The following is a 21,966-nucleotide window of genomic DNA, read 5'->3' on the forward strand; positions in this document are numbered from 1 at the left end:
TAATTGTGTTCTAGCAGCACTGAGTAGCTTTGTTACACTAAGGGTCTTCTCAGCATTTTCATTACACATTTAATTTAAAATTCAGCCACTTAAATGGGCTTTAAATGACACTTGGTTTACACTCAGCCAGCTAATTTTTTTTGGAACATCAGTGATTGGACTTTGGATATTGTCTCATACTCAGTAATATCTAAGCTGTTGAAAACCAGCAGAAGTACTCAGTGCATCTTTGAAATGTTCTTCTTCTGACTCTGAAATTATGCCTTCTGTCAGCCCATGATTCAGGGCAGTCTCACAAGCATTTACTAAAACATCAATAAGGTAACATTTGAGCACAAGCAGCTTCCTATCAAGTATTGCACTACCCATGGATTTGCTAGACATTGTAGTGACTACACTCCTTATGGATTTTATTTGGGATTTTGATTGCTACATACAATTGCCAGTAAAATTCACATTATTTCCAAGTAGGGTGGTTCAGAGCACAAAAGGGTAGTGAAAACCCCTTTCTCTCCAGTAAACATTACCAGATGCCCTGTGCTAGCCACAATCTGCTCTGCAGGCTCCCTCTGTTGTAGGTCCAAAGCCATTCTCCACTGCTACTCTGGAAACTCCTTTTGTGACTCAGGCAAATGGAGCCACAGTTGCACACACATCTCCTGGCATCAGCACAGGCTGGCACAGCTCTCTCCTCTCCTACCGTGGCCACTTGCCCTTCTTCCTGCACCATTCCATAGCTGTGGGATTACATGGTGAACAGGACTGAGAGGACCATCCAGAGAGAGGAATGGCCACACAATCACATCCTCAGTCAGACAAGACCTTTGGTAGCAACCCGATGTCTCCGTACACAGTTCTTAACATTCAGCAGGCAGAGGGAGCAGCAATTACTTTTATGGTCTTTAGCCTGAGATTACAAGATATTATAGCTCCTGTCCCCACTGTTAGAGGAGACAGAGAGGGCTCCAAATGGGCTTATGCCAGAGTAGGACTCCAAGAGCTTCTGAAGGATGTCCCAGCATTTAATTTTCCTTCACGCACATAGAATAGTCTGTTCTAGGAAAGCTACTGTTTTCCATTTTGACCACTGCAGACAGGCCAATGAAAACATTAGGATTCCTTTTTTTCCCTTCCCCCCCCTTTTTTTTTTTTTTTTTAATTTCAAGGGCTTCTTAGGTATTATGAATTAATTTCTGCTGAGTCAGTAGGTCAGAAAGGCTGACCTCAACAAGTGCATTGTTTATTTGTTTTTTTTTAAGATTGAATTAATTGCCACTTCTTTCATCCTCCTCTTCATGGGACTACATCAGGATTTCTTTTGTTTGCTACTGATAACATTTGGAGGAAGGTACCACACAGTAGATCCTCTGTGAACATAACTGCCATTAGCTTTGCAACTGAGCATAGATTTTCTGGGGACTCTGTCAAGCTTGTTTGACTCCCTTCCTTGATGAGTGATGTATCACTGGCTTCAGAAATCTAACAAAATGTTCACTCTGTCCTCAGTGCAAGGTCCAAGGTGGTTTTGATGAGCCTGGGTGTCCTGTGCTGTACCTCTGCTAATATACATGGATCCAATACTATAAGGCTGTGTTGTTTGTGCCTGTTTTGTCAACACAAGCTACAGCTGGTGCCCTTCTTCCACCTCTTTCTTCATCAGCCATTGCCATGGTGTTTTCATAAACTTCCATAGTTTTTAGCTGTTTGTCTTTGGCACCCTCCTGTTCAGCATTGACTTTGCAACACTTGCAGAAGCCACAGCAATGTTTCCCACAAAAAGCAAGTGAAGACATAAGTATATTGTCCCAGGGCTCTAGGGAGTGCATCCAGACAGGTAGGAAATCCCAGTTTTGGAGCTTCTCAGGCAATGAATGTGGTCGCCTTTTCTGCATAACATTAATTACAACCACAGCAATAAAAAGAACAAACAGGGGAAGGCAAACACCCAAAAGGACTGCCCAGCCTGCCAGTGACAGAGCAAATACAAACAAAGGCAACAGAAAGAAACATAGGAGAAGATAAAATATAGCAAACCATCTGTACTGGGCTGTTATATTTCCCAAGGTCTTGCTCATGCGGATTGGCAGGCGTGTGTAAGGTATCGGATAAAACAGAATAATCCCAGAGACATTGAAGAAAAAGTGGCACAAGGCAATCTGAAAGCAAAAACATTTGGGAAGCTCATTAACTAAAACACTATTAAATACTCCTACCCACATCATTATTACTTCCAGCTCTCAGGAAACAGTACTGTTGTCAATAAGGTGTGGGAACCATTGGGTTCTGCATCCATACATTTTCAATGAAAACATGGGAAATATAAATTTGATATTGCACACAGGCTACAGAGAAATTTTTAATGGTACAAACTTGGATTTTACAAAAAAAAAAAAATAGCTATAAGTTTATAGGGCACTGAGGAGATTCCTGGAAGGGGACTTTTTCTTTGGGTCTTTGCAATCCTTTGATTCACATACTTAATTTTTTTTTAAACAAAAATTAGAATTAAAAGGCACAGACTTCCTAAAGCACACAGGAGTCACTTAGACAGAATAAGCATGTATTGAACAAAACAGTACATTCCCTGCTTACCTTATCATATTTTAATTTTGTAACTGTTATCAGACTAAAGTAAATATGAAAATACAGGTGTTTATTTATAAAGGGCATTATAAAACCAGTATGTTATCATGAAATCTGAGCTTTATCAAGATAGCATCTTCTCATGATTACATCTGTTGCCTGAGGACAATTAAATGACTTCTGTAATTTTCTTGATTTATTTTAGCTAGTAAAGACATTCATCCTATTCACAAAGGAAACGTCATTATCTTTTCACTCTTAATTGTAAAGCATTCATTCAAATGTTATCTGCTGCTAGGTTCTTTACTGGGTGGAAAATGGGAGGTCAGAGCTAAGCTTCCTACTTTTCAAATAGTTTAAGGCAAAAAGGAATTCAATAAAACCCAGTCAAAGTACATTTACAAGGAGAAAAATAGATGCTATGATGCTCACTGCAACATCAGGTAGATAGAGAGTTTGCCAGCTTAAGGATTGTGCAACCTTCACTTCCCTGTACAATTCATGAACTGACTTAGGATCCTGAAAAGAGAGCTTACAGAAATGAATAACCCTCAGAGGGTTCTCAGTATATGGACACTGAACTCCAAGCAAAAAAGACCTCATGCTCAGGGGTCAAGTGGCCTCCCCTGTCTCAGTTCTGAATCAATTCATGCAGACCAAGACAATTTATAAAAGCAAGATTAGCTATATATTGACATCCTGGGAATTTTTAATGCAACCTTTCTGCTCTAGAAGTTGAAGTGAATGCTTTGTTATTAATAGCACACAAAATAACAGGCACCACATAAACAGTACATCTGCATCACAGCCACTTTTGTCAGGTTTTTCTTCAGAAAAGTTACAACTTCTAAACGAAGTCAAGAAAGCATTGTTTTATACTGACCTGTAATGAATATTTTAATGTACTCCCAGGACTTGCTAAGGCTGCAAGTATAGCTGTTGTGGTTGTACCAATGTTGGCTCCCAAGGTGAGGGGGTAAGAGCGCTCAATGCTTATAACGCCAATGCCTACGAGAAAAGAAACATGACTGAGTTGGTTTCAGAATGATGGAGAAGATAAAACATGGGGATTAAGAGTACCGTATTTACAACTTACCAACAAGGGGTGTAATAGCAGATGTGAAAACAGAACTGCTTTGGACAACGAAGGTCATACCAGCCCCTGCGAGCATAGCCAGGTATCCAGCAAGCCAAGTAAAAGGAAATGGAAAATCTAAAAAATAAAGGAAGAATAGTGCTGTTAGCATAACAGAGTGATCTATGTAACAGTAACACAGCAGTGAAGACTGTTAAGCACTTAAAATGTATATATATAGTTTGCATATTGGATCTCAAATGACGTTTTGGGGTCAATTCTACTACTTTGATTTATCCTGTTTGCTGTGTGCCTTCTACAGCCTTGCACCACTGGATACACTTTGAGATGGATACCAGACTAGGCAGACATTTGTCCTGACCCGGGGTAGCATGTGTGTTGTGATACAATTAGGTGCCAGAAATGTTTATGTGCAGGTCAACACAAAACCTTCCGGATGTTTTGAGAGCCTTGGTTTCAGCAACCAGGTACACACTGCAAAGATCAGGTCTTCAGAAAGCTCTGAAGACTATCCTGAGAGAACCAAGTTGTTTGCTCTAACTATTCCAAGCAGATTATCTCCTAAAAATGCACTTGTTAACTCTTGCAGAGAACAGTTAATTACACTGATTAGAGAAACTAGGCACAAATGTCCCCTGTTGTCTGCAGATTTATGGAGAGAGATGAGAAGTGAGGACTTAATCAGCTGGGAAGACACAGAGGAACACAAAGCAGATCCCAAATTAAATAAGCAGTAGCTGTCAGCTGTTTACTTTCTACCCCTTGTTTTTAATTTGGGCAGTGTTCTTTGCCCAGGAGAAGACAGCCTGGGGACCACTTTGTTGCCTTCTGCATTTCTGTGTACCCTCACTTCAACCATAGCCTGAGATCTGTGCCAGGACTGCTTTTCTCTGCTACAGCTTCTAATCTCTCCATTAAAAAGGAAAAGCAGGTGAAAAAAACCCATAACATTTGCACTCAATGGATCCAGGCTATAAAAAACAGCTGGACAACACAGGGAAAGATAGAAAAACTCCACTATGCAAGGCTGCCTTATCCTGCTGAAGAGCAGGTTAGGCAGCAGAACAGGATAAGATCATTAATTACTACAAACTTTTTTCAACTTACTTTAGAAAGAATATGCAGGCCCTGTGCCAGAGCAGGCAATCACAATCTCAGCACTTTGGTGCTATCTTTTGAGGATGAGAACTCTACATTTCTAACAGCTAATGATTATACATCTAGAAACAGAGCCTGGACTTTGGTCTCCAATGCTGTTAATCTGCTGCCTTTCTCAATCAAGCTGTTCACTAATAGATTTTTAAATGAAAGAACAAAAATGCTTGAGAGAAAAAATCATGCAGTGTGCATGATTTTCATTCAATAATATTTTCTTTAAAATATTCTATAATGTCTTCCAGAACAGGAGACATCAATAAACATTCTCAGTGTCCTTGTCACTCCTAAAAACAATCCTCAGGAAAAGAAGATAATTACCAGTGTTGATTGTGTTCTTGATAACACTTGCCACTTGTCCTTTAAGCACAGAGTTTAATAGCTTAACGATCATGATCAAACAGGAGCAGAGAACAAGCAGGGACAAAGCGAGAAGGATGAGCCCGATGGCAAGATCAGGCAGGTCTGAGTTTACAAAGATGTGTTGGCCTGAAAAAGAAAAGGAAAATGAATTAGCCTACCCTAATTTTTGCCTGTGATCCTAAGCCCAGCTCTAGTTTTCATTTGCTCCCCTAAGAAAATTGGACCAAAGCAAGCACAACTTGAGGGGTTGATGCAAAGAGGGAAAATGCCACCTTCCCTCCTCCACAAAAGCCATGTCTGAGGGAGGCAGGAGAGGTGTTTCTACAGACATGTTATAAAATACACAGCAGGCACCCCTATGGGGCAGGCAGGAATGTGACCATGTGCAAGAGAGAGGAGTACAAAGGCAGGAGAAAATTTTGGGATGCTCCAAGCTGCATGGTGGGTCAGCTTTTAGGTGGCTGCATGCCTGAGAAGGGCTGTTGAAAGTCCTGCAGGGCATACATAGGGATGGGATATCCTAGCAAGCATTACAGCAAAGTAACCGTAGCTCCAAGCCATCTGAACATCGAGGGTGACATGATACTGAGGACCTCAATTACTGATATCAGGCACCATGGAAAGAGATCCACCTGCAGCCAGATACCATGATGATGCTGTAACTCCAGCTGTGCAAGCTATAGCAGAGCACAGGCATCCTTATGTCTATACAGGCGGGGGCTTCTGGATACACCTCAGAAGTGGTCTGTTAGCACCATTAGAAAGCCATAGACTTTTGTAAAGATATAGCAGAGGAGTAGTTCTTCTACTTACATTTACTGATATAGTCTGTTTCAGTTATATTCTTGAGGGTCCATGTCACATTTCCCTCAGTCCAGCAAAAGTCAGGAGATGTGCAGTTTTCGGAAGGTGGAATTGTGACATTCTGCAGTGTCTAAAGATTGCCAGACAAAGCAAATAGTTCAGTCACCTACAATCCTTTATTAAGAGCTCATGTAGAATTTCCAAATTTTACTACAACCAAGATTCATCAGCTAAAAAGTCTGAATTGTAAGCTGGCACCACATTAATGACATGATCATATTTTGTATTCTTAAAATAAATGATTATGTTGTTACCCAAGTCAATCAGAACAACATGTAAAGATTAAAATATCCCCAAAATCTTCTACATTGTAATAACCACAACACCAATCCACTAATAGCCAAGGAACTTAACTACTGATGACAGTTTTTGTGGAGTGAGATTCATGCTTGGCTGCAGTTGTGGGACAGTTGGCATTCCTTTTCCAGCCAGTGCCACAGCTTCCTTGATGAAAGAAAGACCTCTGTCCTGACATCTCAGTGCAGTTCATGGTCTGATGAGTACTACAGGACTGTGAGTCAGAATGCTACAATGCTAGTGCAGCCTCTCTTGCTGGATGAGCACAAAGTGCTCGAGCTGATTTTCTGTGCCTCAGTTTCCATGCCAGTAGAAATAGAAGTGCTGCTACTACTTTAATTTTCAAAGTTCAAATGCTGTCTAAAAGCTCATTACAAGCACTATGATTAGCGTTACTGAATTACTGAATTTCTGTGTATACCACAATAAAACATTCCTTATAAGCCCTCCTAGGCCAGACATACTGCATTCTGACACCAGGTCCGTAAGTCATTAAGCAGATTAAGGAAGAGTTTGCTGACTGAGCTGTACTTCCACACAAGAGCAGCTAACAGCCAAATGGACTCTGAACCATGCCCCTGAACACGAGGTACCTTTCCAAAGTACTTGAGTGATTTTCTTTTGCAGAAATGGGGAAAGAGAAATCATTTTTTGTATTTGCTGGGTACTGCCTACTACCACCTGCATTTGTACCTCTCTCCAGATGATGCAGGTGGGCAAAACTGGGAGTAGATCTAGTGCCCCCACATCTCCAGGGAATGCCTGGCCTCCAGGCACCCCATCCTGTAAACCTTTACAACACAACAGTCTTGTTTCTCACCTTCCTGAAATTTTTTCAAACATCTTAGTTTCAAAGCAGCCTCACTAGATCAAAACGTTTGTTTTGCTTTAAGCATATGGGATCTGCATGTATTTATCCTTGCCATGAGTCTGTTTAATAATTTTTGCTAGAAATTAGTTCAACCTAGTAGAAATGCAGATAATTTGAATTATTTTCCTTTTTCCCCACCAAGCCCAAGTCAAAATTCTGAGGGTTTCACATGTTTTTGTAATTTGACTGTAAGCTTGAGCAGTAGGTACAGAGCCAAAATACAGGCAACACAGAAAAAAGTGTGTGTCTAGAAATAAACACTTTTTTCTAGGCTGCACTTTCCCTCAGGCTGCACTTTCCGTGGAGTTTCTTGTTCCGAGTGTAGGGCTCGGAGCTCTCCAGCTGAGGCTCGGGCTGTGCCTGCCGGGGCAGCGAGGGGCACCAGGCTGCGGCTCTGAGCCGGCTCGGGCTCACACCCAGAGCCTGCGGCGTAACCCGAGCAGGGGTTCAGGTGAGCACTGCTCTGCTCCGCCACTATCTCCATAGGTAGCGTTTCACTGGCCATCCAGACTGTCATTCAATAGGAGCTGAGCGCTTAATTTCAACCTCCACGGCCTGTCCTTAAGTATCTCCTGCCTCAGGACTTCAGGAATTACTTTTCTATACATGCCAACAGGTAGAATACTCTAATTAGAGAATCAAAGGATATTTAATGCTGTAATTGCTAGTTAGCTGAACAATGCAAACCACTCAGCTCCATAGCTTACCAAAATACTCATTGGTGTTGGTCTGGGCAAGAGATTCCTCCAAGCTACAGGGCTGCTTGGGTGAAGAGGAACAGGATACAGCCCTACAGAGGCTTTCTCCAAGGGCAGTTTTCCAAGAAAGCTGCAAATAGCCAGCTGCCACCAGATCACTCCGACACACGTAAAGCTAAAGCTGATTAGATCAGTAGATAAACGGTGGTTGAAATTATCTTTTCTCTGGCCTATGTTGCAGAATTTTTCCACTTTCAGGGAGTTGGTAGGACTATCAGAGTTTAAAGGCATTTGGGTTTGAAAGGAGTAAAAGGCTTGGCACCAATCCACCAGTTCTGATAGGCAAGAGCCTGCACAGTACTGAAAGCAGCCAGGTCAAGGTCACCATTGGTGACCATGCTTGCTTTAAGTGGAACAAATACTGCATTAAATTTTTTTCATTCTTTTTCGCTGATAAAAAACCCCACCCTCATTAAAAAAAATCTAATTTCACAATCCTATGATAAGGAGCATCAGGTACAGATCAGTAATATATTTCCTGAGGTACCTGACAATTAATTTAACATGATACTCACCACATTGCTTTCAGTGACACACCAGATCTTTACCAGGCTTTTGTTTTTTGCTGATTCATCATTAGTGGCAATTGCATTTATTACTGATTTATCAAGCTTAAAAAGAAGAATAAAAAGGATTTTAAAAATGCTTTGTTTCCAGCTTGTATCACAGCTCTACTCAAATAACCCCCTTCAGAAGCTCAACCATATAAAATCTTCATGACTTTAATGCTGGAACTCCTGCCCAACAGGTAGGAGGGGGGTTACTCCCAGAAAAAAAGGTACAACTCTACATGAACAAATGCTTTGTCTCATTCTCCCCACATCATCCACTACCTCATCTCACCCTTTCTGTTTAATCAGCTGTCCTGACACAATTCCCTGACTGTATTTACTGTCACTTCAGAAGCTGTGTGCATCCTCCTGGCTTCTAGATGCACATGACTATGTCCCATCATTTCAGGGTCATCACCTATGCTGATCCTCTGGCTGTGGCAGGTTATCTCAGCTACTGCTATCTGCCAATGTCCAGGCAACAGGCTGCCTTCCCATCCATCCCACATGGCTGTATTTGTGCTCGCCTGCCTTCCCAGTCCTCCTAGCTAGGTCTGCCATTGATACGGTGAAATGTGGGGGAAATAGAAACTGGAAACATAGAGCTGGGCTTTATGAAATGTGAATAAAGAGAAGAATTCATCTGCTAATGAACTTTACCCCGAGGACACAGAGATAGGAGTGGGAAACCTTCTCATACTCAGAGCATTTTGATTAGTTGTGACTGAACCAGGTAAGCAGCCTCCTTGAAGTGAGAAAGAGCTTACCTCAATGATGAGCTTTGTAAAGGGGTCTGTGATAACTTTTAGTAGCTCTGGAGCATCCTCACCACTTTCAAGATGAAAGGACTCAACTATAACATTGGTGAGATGGTAGAGATAGCCAGTAATGACTTCAATGGGTAACAGCGCAAACACAGCTAGCCAGTTAAAGAAATCATGGATTGTTGCCCCAGCAAAGGCCCTGCAAGAAGAAATTAAAAAACAGAGCTGCTTTTAATTAAACAAAATGTGTATAACATCAATTAGATATGAAATCATAAAAGTAGAGATGAAGGGCATTTCAAGGTGGGAATCATTTAATTTCTGAGGTCAAGTGCAATAGCTACTTTGTTATGGAGTGCTAGGTCGGCTCCACACTGTTGACCAATTAAAGAGCCAGACAGGTGAGTAAAACAAGAAAAACTAGAAAAGACAAAAGTGATACTTAACGTGAGGCTGCCAAGAGTACTTTTTTGAAGAAAGAAGTGGCTGTACAGCCTGTATTTGTTTTGCCTCTCACCTGTTTTTAGTACATTTTTAATCCTCAACCAGTCATTGCCTGAGGGACCTGTTCTCCCTGACTCCTGGGGCAAGAGGGCTCTGCAGGTCTCCCACATATTTCTGCAAACTGTTGGTGTATAGCTCCCTTCCATCTTCTCCTCCAAAGCCTGAGGAGCCACAGCTCTTCCCTCAGAGGCTTTGGCCAAGAGTATTTCAATATGCCCAGTGCGCCATAAATGACGCAAAGGTACCAGAGTCTCCTATCGCTCCCAAGTTTACTGCCCATCTCCAGTAGGCCTCCAAGTGCTCCATGAGCTCTCTCAGTGTCAATGTCACGTGTCAGTCTAAAAGTTGTCTCTGAATGTCTCTGACAGCCAGAACACTTAATTTCTCTACAGTTACCAGCTCTGGCTTTGTGCAGACTTAAGAAGCCTTCAACACTGAAATCTCTTTTAAGGAAACCAGACCAAACTTATGTAATACTAACTTCTTGTACAGCCCTCCCATAACTAGCACATAATAAAAGGTGGGTGGTATAGTGGGAGCACTTGAAAATTTATCCCTGTGCAGGATCGTTTAAACTGGTGAATTCTTACAATCCCAAAAAACTTTTAAAGGAACCTGATACATTTTTCTTCAAGCATATGAAGCCATACACGTAGGCAGCTTTATACCTTTGCCATGGCCATGCTTGTGAATTTCCTACCTAGAAAGGTTGAATGGCTGTAGTAGTGATAGAGAATACAGAAGAAGACCTACAAAAATGAAAGAAACAATTTTCCAGATCTAGAGTTTAAGTACAATACCTTCTAAATTCATTCCTGTCCCCAGCTTGCATAAGTGCCACAATTGTGTTTGTAACTGAGGTGCCAATGTTTGCTCCCATGATAATAGGAATAGCTGCTCTAACAGTCAGCACTAGAAAACAGAAAAGGAATCACTGAATGAAAAAATCAGATTATCAGCATGCTCTATGCTTCAAAGAAAATTTCTATCGCTATCAGTAAAACCCTGACTTCCCTTGATGTCAGTGTGATGAGCTGCTCCAATCCAAACAGGCTGGCTTTAGTCAAGACCCCTGGGAATATGGCACTCCCATAGTCCCATGATCCCCACAGTCACTATGGCCCATGGTTATCCATTTTCATCACATGTTAGAGGGCCAGATTAAAATAAAGTCTCTTCTTTCCCAGGCATTTGCCTACTTACTGCAGAATTTTGAAATGATGTTACAGAACTGTTAGGCAATTACAGAAACAATGAAGATCAGTAACTGCCTAACATGAGAAAATTATGCAGATAATTCCAAAATTAAGTCATTCAGAGCCAAGGCTTCTAATGATTTTCATTGCAGTTGTGGTTTTATTGTTATTACTAGTACTACTACTAGTATTGCTACTACTAATATTAATACTGTTATGATTCCGTTATAAAATTCGATTTTATATCAGGGAAATGGCTGTGGAAAATTTTCCTAGTCTCTATTCTTTTACCCAAAGCTTCCACAATTTGAACTCAAGTGGGAATGTTTGATTTATGAGTGATCTCTTGGAAGATGCTGTAAGCAGACTTACATGTGGAGGACACCATGCTGACTATAATGGATGAAGAAGTGCTGGAACTCTGGACCATAACAGTCACCAGAACTCCAATCACCAGTCCCGCAACAGGATTTGAGAGCACTGAATCATCTTTAAATATGTCCCCTGCTGCTTTACCTATAAAAAAACCCCATATTCTCAGAATGAGGGAAGTACAAGGTAAAGTCCATAGAAATTATCAGAGTGCTTAATTCAAGATCATTCAGCCATTTAATTGATACATATATAACCGTATTTGCTATCCCCAAAAAGTACAATGTAGCCCAGGGATCCAGATTCATATCCTGGACTCTCAGCTTCTCAGGTTTTAAAGAATACTTTATATTCTCTTATTTCAGTGACTATAAGCCCTGCTGGACTCTGCAGAGAAGCATATAATGCCACAGCCATCAGCAGAAAGACTGTAGGACAAAAAACCACACATGCCTTGATTTAAATGTTATTTCTTGTATTTTTGGATACTGAATTAAGGGAAATGCTTTTAAAAATACTATTAAAGTACTATTAATCCTGTACCTTTCTCTGTTTGCAAAATACTTCCACAGAAGTGCACATATTTCTCTCTCACTCCTGAGTCCATCACCTGAACTCAATGCTTCAAGGTAAATGTAAAAAATACATGTCAATAGTTTTCATATCTGAGGGATTTGGGGGACATTTTGGTGTTAGACGCTTTGGTCAAGAGCACAATTCTCATATTTCACCTTGTTGAAATGTCTTTTACATGGGACAGATTAATGCACAGATGCATTTTTTTTAACTGTCACTAAAGTGAACACTAAGTGGGAAATTGGGGCTAATAACCCCTACATCAACAGCTCTTTCGAATTTGAGACAGAAAGACCCTTTCAAACAAATGAAGGTCAGTGTTTAATCAGAGCTACTTCCTTCTGAATCTATGTCTCATCACATATGAAGAATGTTCTTGAAGAGTGGTAGTTGTAATTAAGTGTCTCAGACAAAATTTACTGCCTTATTCATTTATTCTTGATATTTTAGATGTTTTACCTCCTACCAGTTGAAACGCAGAACTCAGTACATCCAGAGAACACACAAACATGTAGAGTAGTCCAAGTAGCATAATGAACTTCCCTATCCCATAGAGTACACGAATGATTTTTCCTTTTCTATCCAGTTCTGCAAAACAAATACATTATGTATAAAAGAATCATTTGAATTTTTCTCTGGAATCCTCTAGTGCACAAGCAGAGACAGTGGAGACAAAGACAGTGACATGGCTCCACTGTATGATTAAACCCAAAAGAATGTTCTTAATCACATTTTAACTGCAGCAGCAGGTATTTTGTTTGCCTACTTTTACCACAAAAAAAACCTTTTTGGTATGTGTCAAGAGCCTTATGAAATCTGACATTGACCCTTGGTTTTATAGTCATCCTACTGAGTAAAAAAAGACCAACAGCTGCCTGGATATAAAACTGTATTAGTGCTGGACTGTTTAACATATATCTTCTTGTGTTTTAAGGAGGGTAAGAAGCATGATTTCAGGATTTTTGTTACTGACTGAATATAATGCACCCATTAACTCTTGAAGAACATGAGACAAGTGATGGGAAAACAATGTAGGTAACTTATTTACAGAGAAATGGCTACCTGACCACTTGACCCCAGTGTCCTGCAATTCTGGCAGAGCCCACGGGTCTTCTTCTTCTGGCCTTGTCTCATCTATCAAAGCTACTGTGGAAAATGCAGGTTGAATTTCCCCTTTATTTCCAAGTGAAGCAACATTGCCTGATGAAATAGAACATTTAAAAAATTGTTTAATTACTTTCCATCTTCTCCAAGGATCCCCAAATCCTATATATTTTTTATAACTCAGAGTGAGCACATTACCTTTGTGATTTTCTCCTTCTTTCCCAGCCATGTTCTGGTTTTGCTTGGAAGAGTCCCCAATATAGTTATTGGTTTCAGGCTTTTCTACCTCTGGCCAGGGAGCCATGATCTGTAACTAACAAAGTAGTGTTGATTGAAATGTAAGTGCAGTCAAAATATTCACCTTACAAGACTGTATATGAGATATATGATAAGGATAAAGAGCAAAGGAGATGAATATTAAATATAAGCAATTTTCCCTTGAACACAAATTTTTACTAAACTTTGAGTTATTTCTCTATTTGGAAAATTGATTTCTCAATTATTTTTTAAATCACAGTTTATTTGTGCACACAATTAAAAAATTATTTCCATATCACATCTGTATTTTCATACACTTTTAACTGTCATGAAATCAAAGATTCCTCTGCTTTCCAAAAGGTAGGCATTTCTTGTCTTTAATTACTTTTAACTCCTTTCAACAAGAAGTCAGAGACTTTTTTACTTTCTTCCTCCTTCTGGATTTAACCAACTGCCTGGTAATTCAATACACAGACCTTTATCTGGTAATTCAATACACAGAAATGTTTTAGTAAAAAAATTCTTCCCTAAAGAACTGCTTAGTTTGGGTCATGAATGCTAAACACAATGCCTTGTTGCCTTTATTGCTTCATTCCCATGGAAACATGAAGAGGAGAATCCTGGACAAGGTGGAAGAAGAGCCCAGGGTTTGGAGCTTGCTGAGTGCCCGGAGGAGAGGACAGTTAAAGAGCAGTGGCCACTTGCAGGTCTGTATTTGCCTGTAACTCACAGCTGATGCTGCAAATGAAGCTGAGCTGGTAGCAGCAAGGACCAGCTCACCCATCTCATAGACGCTCTCTCTTCCTTCCTGACCCCTTTCTGGGCACATTTGACGTGCACTGTATTATTAATAAATAATAACTTAAAAAGTAAGATATTACATGTCCAAATCCTGCCTGCATGGGTGCAAGCACACATTACAGACCCAGTTCAGGCACAAGAGGAGGCCAAGCCTGGAAGAGTCCTCCCTATTTACTTCACCAATAATGGAAGCCAGAGGGAGAGACATGAAAGAGGGGGGGAAGTGACTATGTACCACAATGCTTCTGCCTTTACAGACTTAGTGACATCAGCCAGCACACCCGAAAACTCCGCAGAAAGGATGGGAGAAGTGAACCCTGTCCAGGAAAGCCCCACCTTCAGGTCTGTCTCTTCCACCCTCTCTGCTACACGAGTCAGTCAGTGCTGCAGTCAGAGCTGCCCCATGACCAGAACATCTGGCACCCACATGGCTGAAACACTGATCAGCAAATTTGCCTCCAATGCTCCTCATACACAGAGCCCCTACGCCCAGCCTCCAAAAGTCGGAGTTGGTTTCATGCTCCTGTAAACAAGGTTCACCGGCAGTTAGCAGTCACTCTAAGGGAGTATAATTAGTCATTCATTTAATCATAATCCTTTATGTAGCTGATGGTGAAAATGTTTTGTCCCTGCCCACATCAGTAAGCCACACATCCTCCTCCTGTAGCTGGGAAGGAAAAGTCACAGACAAAATCACTTGTGTCTTACTGTAACACAGGTGGGTATTGTTTTCTGGCACTCCACAAAGGAAGAGTACCTCCTCTTCCACATTACCAGGAAAAGTTATTCTACAATTCCATTAGCAAAAACAACACATTTCACATTCTTTATCTGTGATGTAAGACCCAGAGCAGCTCCCAAGATACACAAAGATCTTCGAACAGATGAAAGAAAGTCATTCTTGCTTGTTTCAGCAAGGATTCCCATTTGCTTGGAGCAAATTCTTGCATTTCCATCTATGCCAAAACAACCGCCGGCCCCACCCAGGCAAAAACACCTCCATCTTGTTAAACAAGTTTCATTTATATATGTTCAGCACTTAAAGAGCTATTAAAAAACTGCTCTGCACAAGTGAGTCTTAAGTGAAATGTAATCATGAAAATATATTGGAAAGTCAGATGTGAAGCTGCAACTTATCCCAACCATGGAGACACAGAATATGCTGGACACCACCATCCCTAGAGATGCCATCAGCACTACAGCTCTTCTGTTACGCTTAGTATGGAAATGAAGGATTCAGCCTGCATTATTACTGTATGGAAACTGATCTGATGCATTCAGTGGAGAAACTGGAGCTTGAAAACTTCAGCAGACAAACAGCCTCTACATCTCCTAAATAAAGTGTCTCCAAACAAGAATTTGGCAGAGCATTTTTCCATAATAAGCATCTCCCATGTTCCTGAGGTGCTCAGGATCCCACAGGTACATCATGTGTTATTATTGTTTTTGCTTTATGTGATTAAACATCATAGAATGAGAGTTAATCACCGCTGTAGAGGAAGTTTTTTATAGGTATGTATTTAAAGTCATTCATATGAGCCCTAGCCAACCTCTGATTTGAGAAGGTAGACTTGAATACAGGAGGCCTTTACAGCATTTGCCTTGAGCATTAGAGACATTACTAAAACAGCCTATGCTGTGTGAGTGGTATCAATGACTGATGCTAGCAGAACCATCTATACCCTTGAAGTCCTCCCACAGTTGTCAGCTTTCTCAGATCCCAGCTCTTGTTAAGAGGAACAGCTGAGAAGATAGTTGAGAGACACCTGATACTCTCTGCTGGCGTCGTAGCCACAGCTACTTACTGTTAATTAATCACTGTGCTACAAAGATAATCTACATTCTATAGTTTTCCCTTTAAAGAATTTTTCTTTGTCCCAAACACAGACATTAACACCTTGAGAAAATACTCAGAAGACAATCTGTGTGCTGTGGAGGAGCAGAGCAGTGGGGTGGCAAAGTGACCTCATTGCTCCCTGGCCGCTCACACGCGCCTTTGGAAAGGCTGACGTCAGGTAGAAAAGACCAACATTGCTGCAAGGTATCAGTGACAATGAAAACCCTAATAGTGGTTTACTTTTGAGCACCAAAGACAATTACATGCAAAGGAACATATTAAGAGAACAGGCCAATGACAACGCACACTGCAACAACTTGCTGTGCTCAGCAGGATGCACCAGTTCAGGTCCAAAGGCAGGAGAGCCACAATTGCTGGATGAGGTGCTGGAGTGATGAGCTCTGCCCACCCCCATGCCAGCCCAGGTGTCTCAGTGCCGTGCACCTGGTTCCTGCCTTGGCTGGCAGGCCACCAGCCAGGGTGCCTGCACCCAGGGTGAAGTCATGGAGCTCACGTCAGGACACGCATTGGTGCTTTGGATATCCACCTGTTGGGAGCGGTACTGAAACAGGAGCTGATTTCCTCCTGAAAGTGGCAGGTCACAATATGCTATGCATATTGCAAAGGTCTGAAAACCAATGCCTGTGCAAGATGTAATCCAGACCGTTTCAGTGAACCTCGTGGCAAATCCTCTCGCACCATCGTGTGTGCTTCTTTCATTGTGAGTATAATCTTTCCTTGCCTTTGGAAAATGCTAACCATGTGTGACACCCTTTCTAACTTCAAAAGAAACTGAACCCTCCCCCTCCAAAGAGGGAGATAGATGGAAAAAAATCAATCGCATTCAAATTCTGAAAACGTGAGAGAGAAAAACTCAGAGCCAAAGTGAGCTCCAGTGGTTTTTATGTCCATACTCTCTCACTACAGTATTTCAAGGAGTTAAAGTCTCTGGGGAATTATCTGAGCAACACTAGGTGTCATGCAGTTGCCCTGTATTGCATTCCTCAGTGACTCACCGGGCTGTAACAGCTTTGCCTCTGTTGCAGAGCTGCGTTCTCGGTGCCTTGCAGTCCTAAATCAGAAACAGCTGTCAATCTATTTGTTTTGAACTACCACCTGTGTGTGCCTGGCCGGTATTGTTCGTACCTCTCCACCCATGACAGCTCACCAAAAGGCCACGTTGTGCCTGACATAAGAACTACAGAGCAGCAAGCCTTAAAGAAATCTCACTCCTGGGAAACAGACCCAGACAAAACAAGATAAAATAAAAAGTACTGAAGAAAAGAGCAGTATTTTCAAAACTAACTGATAATAACTACAACCACCAATGTGACCATACATTCACCTACAGGCTGCTTAAGCAGCTCCATATCAGATTTTGGGTTCAGCCAGGCTTTCCCCATTCTCTCTCCCTCTCAATCCCTCCTTCTGTCTCAGCTTTTCTACAAAACTACATCACTTCCTTATCATTCACCACAGCACTAAAGTTTTTATCTTAAAAAAGGATTTATTTGCTAATCTGATACCCAAATATATGACTTAGTAAATATGAATATTTATCACACACACTTCTTAGGAATAAATACCAACCTACATATCAGCCCTTCTTACACAAAGTTTGAAGAAATATAGTCTTTTTCCTCTCAAAATGTACCACTTGCAACATAGAAGCACATTATGTAGAGACAGGAAAAGAAAGCTTCTCAGCCAGCACAAATTCATTCAGTAGCTTTACATCAGCTGATGGTTTTGCCCCAGAACCAGTTCCATGGCAGCCACAAAGCCCCAGGTGCAACAGAAGCAGTAACAACTTAAATAAACACCAGCAATGATTCAGCCTTGCTAGGAGCAAGTCTTGTCTTTGCTCCGGCACCAGCCGCTTCCTTGGGGCTTTTTCTTTGAATAAGTCAGCAGGCTTAGCCGGGATGTAAACTTTCAACTCATGCAGTAGTAAAGGCAAAAAGAGATATGCAAAAGCTACAAAAACAGAGCACTGTGCTCAATTTTATTCCTACGGATCTGTAGGACTCATTGCTCACAAGCCTGAATCTAACACATAGCAAAACTAAAAAAAACCCACAAAACAAACTAGAAAAGAGAACTAATATCTATGTATGTGCAGAGAGAGAACAAATCCCAAAAATTAATTTTTGAATTCACAGCCAAGCAAAGCACTGGAGATTGCCCCCAAAGAGCCAGAGCCAGGAAATACCAGTGAACTACTTGAAATGCCTAATAGGTATTTAAATAAAACAATTACTTTTTCAGAATAAAATGCCAAGAAAATTAATAACCCCACCAACAATGAAATACTACGGATCTACCCCATCCCATAGACAAAATATATAGTAAAGAATAAAGAGAGGATAAAAAATGACATTAAAAAGACTTACTGATCTAATGGAAGAGCTGATAATAAAAGTTACTGAGAAACCAGTTGATTTCTGCCTACTGCCACATTAGTTGAGCAAACTACATCAGACTCTAATGTATTCCTTTTACCTCCGTGTATCAAACCAAATTAGCATAAGAAAATGTTTCCATCGAGAACAGCCTGACACGGCCGTCGTGAGGCACACAGGCTTTACAGAAGATCTATGCTAACACATGAACTGACCGTATTTCCTTCCAATGTTTCATTAATCATATCCTAGACATTTTCCATTATCCAATACCACTGATTACTATGACTTAAAATCTCACTTCTTTTCAAGTAATAGTTAAACAAATACTATCTTTTGCTATAAGCAGTTTTTTCGGGGGGGGGGTGATTTTTTTGGCAGCTGCTAACAAAATACTTTATTTCTTTATCATATTTCATAAGAATAAACCTAGCTAATTATAGGGAAAAAAAGTACCATTTATTTTCAGAACTATGGTTTTTATAACTTCCTTAAAATATAGATGCAGTTAAAGGAAAACAAGATGAAAATGTTAAGAAGAGGATGACATTTCACATGCCACTCCAGTACCCTGCATTACCTCTCTCTTGCCATTTCTTGAACTGCAAAAGCAGAGCTTTAGATTTGTTAACTAAAAAAGTGCAAAAGGGAAGAAAAGAAAACTCAGTCTTAGTTGCTTTTACTTACCACGACTTAATTCCGAGACAATAGAGTGAACGGACCAACTGGGCAGCCACTGAAACCTGCAATATATATAGACAGGTGTTGAGCAAAGTTTGCTTTCATCACTGCACACTAACATTCCTATTTTACAGTCCAGAGGCACTGCCTACCTGCAACTTAATGATCACAATAAAACTTTTTTTGCAGGAGTGGACAGCAACAAGCACTGATAAAACTATGGGTTATTTCACACTTATCACATTCTAAAAAATGTCCCATCAGCATTTAAGTACAAGTTACAAATGTGTTCATGTGAGTGCTGTGGAACTAATTGTTCCAGCCTGAAAAATTGCCGTCCGCCTGATCATTCAGTAATCTTTTTTCCAATAATAATTTTCCAAAAATATTTTGCAGTCTCAAAAGTCTGTCAAAAGAGTGTGAAGGAGATGTAGTACTGTTATTTGTCTGTTCAGGTGCCTATTAATCTGCCTAAGAACAGAAGTGAAGGAGAATCAGATAAAAAACAGTGTAAGTAGGAAACACGTAAGAACTCCTTAGAACAGAGGATGGAGTTTCATTCTTATCAGTGCTCAATGTTTACAATTAAGGCGAGCTCATTAGCATTTTGGCTGTGGCTCTACTTCCAAAGTAGATTTAAAGGCGTAAGGACACCTTTGATAATCGCATTCGGAACGCTAGAGATGAAGACAAATAGATGATAAAGAGATATATTATTCAATGAAACAGTGTGGCACTATAGATTAGACAAAGCAGCCACCACCATTGCTGTCTCTTCTAATGCTGATCTTAACAGGGTTAAGGAATGGGGGGTGCTGCACAAGGCACTGCAGCTTTATTATCTTTGATTCTTTTCTGTTTCAGTGGGCAACTTACACTGAGAAAATAAGCCGTAAACTAGCCATCTAACAAGCAGATCTGCCTTGTCTGCTTGTATGCAGTCATATCTCCCAGCAGCTTAGTGACTTAGTAACTCAGCAAAGTAAAACTCTTGCTTTTTGCATCTCTCAGTCCTCTGGAGATGCCCAGCCTTTGGAGTGGTGAGTCACAGCTTCCCCTTCTCCTGAGTCGGCGTCAGAAATGTTTAATAAGCAGTGGCCATGAGAGCCTCTGCAGCCCCGTGTGCAGCATCACATCCTGGCAGCAGAACCACCAAGCACCTCCCCTGCCTTGCAAGTGGCTCTGCTGGTGTCGACCCCCCTGCCCACACTGTACTGGGCAGGGCTGATGGTCTATCCCAAGGATTGAAGCACCAGCCCTGGCTCACCCTCCCCCACTTGTAGTTTGCACAGAGGTGGAAAGGATGAAAAGGAAACCAATTTCTCTTCTGTGTGGAGAACTGTCCAAAAGCGGAAAGAAGTAATGGAAAAACAACCCAAGGTCATCCTTGGTGGCTCACAGGATCAGTTTTCCAAACAGATGTGTACTTTAACATTACATCTAAAAATAGTACATTTTAAGTCATGCCCAACATGCAGGAAATCAGGTGAATCTTTTAATTGGGAATACTTGTATTTCTTTGAGTTATGGCTTATTCTCTTCTGAGTCACTTCTTGTGAAACTCAGCTCTTCTGAGTGGGAAGTTATGAGATGTGCACATTTCAAGTACCCAAGTACTCTGACATGGCTCACCCAGAACATGGTGGTGTCCTCTACAGTGGTTTTATTCCAACATTGCTAATTTCATTTGCTAAACACAATCGTAAGTGCTGACCAAGTTAACATTTTAGAGAAAGAAAAATTATGTATCAGACCTATTGTACTAAAAAAAAAACTTTAGAAAAGAAAAATCAGTCATTTACACAAAGGCAGACAATCTACAGTCTGTCTTTGGAAGTCCAGGGTGAATCTTCGGCAGAGTTACTCTGAAAGAGCCTTCATAAGAAGCTTGTCACAAGGGATGAAGGTGAGTGTCATTTGTTCAGAAGCCTTCCCTTCATTCAAAATCAGAGGAGAAGAAACTGGTGTTCTTCCCGGAACACCAGGACAGTCAGAGAGATAATTCAGAGTGCTTGTCTGGCACACACTCAAAAGATGCTGCTGCTGCTCGGGAAGTATAAGGCAATGCTCTCTTTCCACTTTAGAGCTTATTTTGAAAGAACTGACTTAATTAAAAAAAAATGGATAGGAAACACTCAATAAAGTAAAGAAAGCAAGCAAATTTCAAGGGTCCTGGTTTCCTCTAGCAAAAGTGCTGGATTACTCTTCATGTATTTGGAATAATACCTGTGAAAGTCTAGCATTTAGCAGGAAGTGCAAACACGGAAAATATCTTAAACACAGAATAAGAAAAAATTCCTAGCATGTGCAAATTCTGTGAGAGGTGAACTCTGTCCAGTCACTGTTATATGTTGCAAGAAGTTATGACACAGAAAAGAAACATGTCTACATAACATCTGTGCTACAAGCTCCTTTCCAGATCTCCCCCACAAAAAGGGGTACCTGCTGTGCAAGTGTCAACCTCATCCATCTGTAAGATCAAGCCCTAGTACAGTAAACCAAGTGCACCTAAGTCACAACTAAAACAAAAATAATTAAAAAGAAGTAATAGGAAGTAAAAGAAATGGGCATTTATCCTGCAAAGGTGTCAGTGCAGTCCAAGACACATATTCACTAACAGTAGTACTAACATGATGAGATTTGCTCTTTTAGTAGATGCAGCTTCAAAAGATAGCAAGCACGAGCATGGCTTTCAGCTGACGTCAGGAGAAAAACTCTCTCTCTCTTACATTTTAATTTAATTTTTAATATTCCACAAATCCAAAGAATCCATACCTAAACAATGTACATTCAAAAGGGTGAGAATCTAGAAAACAGCTATATGGCTCTTTACTGAAGAGAACAGGTATTGTTTCCATCATTTGGAAACAAAAGTGTCTATTTTTCTCTTGTTCAGAAACCTTGACCAAATCTAGTTGTCTACATTTGGGAAC

The 21,966-nt window shown here is 40.8% G+C and overlaps 1 protein-coding gene across 1 annotated transcript; it reads right to left on the reverse strand.

Annotated features, from left to right (window-relative positions):
• Positions 1–1,190: 1,190 nt before the first annotated feature.
• SLC34A2 (solute carrier family 34 member 2) lies at positions 1,191–13,358 on the reverse strand. Its single transcript, XM_053975882.1, has 12 exons — positions 13,253–13,358; positions 13,013–13,150; positions 12,410–12,538; positions 11,375–11,518; positions 10,607–10,718; positions 9,306–9,501; positions 8,503–8,598; positions 6,011–6,131; positions 5,156–5,323; positions 3,680–3,796; positions 3,467–3,591; positions 1,191–2,156 (listed from the first exon to the last, which is right to left on the reverse strand). The coding sequence occupies exons 1-12, from the start codon at positions 13,356–13,358 to the stop codon at positions 1,581–1,583; spliced, it is 2,028 nt and encodes a 675-aa protein (XP_053831857.1). The 3' UTR covers positions 1,191–1,580.
• Positions 13,359–21,966: the final 8,608 nt, after the last annotated feature.

The sequence above is a fragment of the Vidua macroura genome, chromosome 4 (assembly GCF_024509145.1).
Source record: "Vidua macroura isolate BioBank_ID:100142 chromosome 4, ASM2450914v1, whole genome shotgun sequence".
NCBI lineage: Eukaryota > Metazoa > Chordata > Aves > Passeriformes > Viduidae > Vidua > Vidua macroura.

Coding starts and splice junctions, on each gene's coding strand:
- SLC34A2 (XM_053975882.1), bottom strand. CDS start 13,358: ATGGCTCCCTGGCCAGAGGTAGAAAAGCCTGAAACCAATAACTATATT. Junction 10,719..11,374: donor CAGCATGGTGTCCTCCACAT/GTAAGTCTGCTT, acceptor TCTGTTTTCTAG/TGCTGACTGTTAGAGCAGCT. Junction 3,592..3,679: donor TGCTATTACACCCCTTGTTG/GTAAGTTGTAAA, acceptor CTTTTCTCGTAG/GCATTGGCGTTATAAGCATT.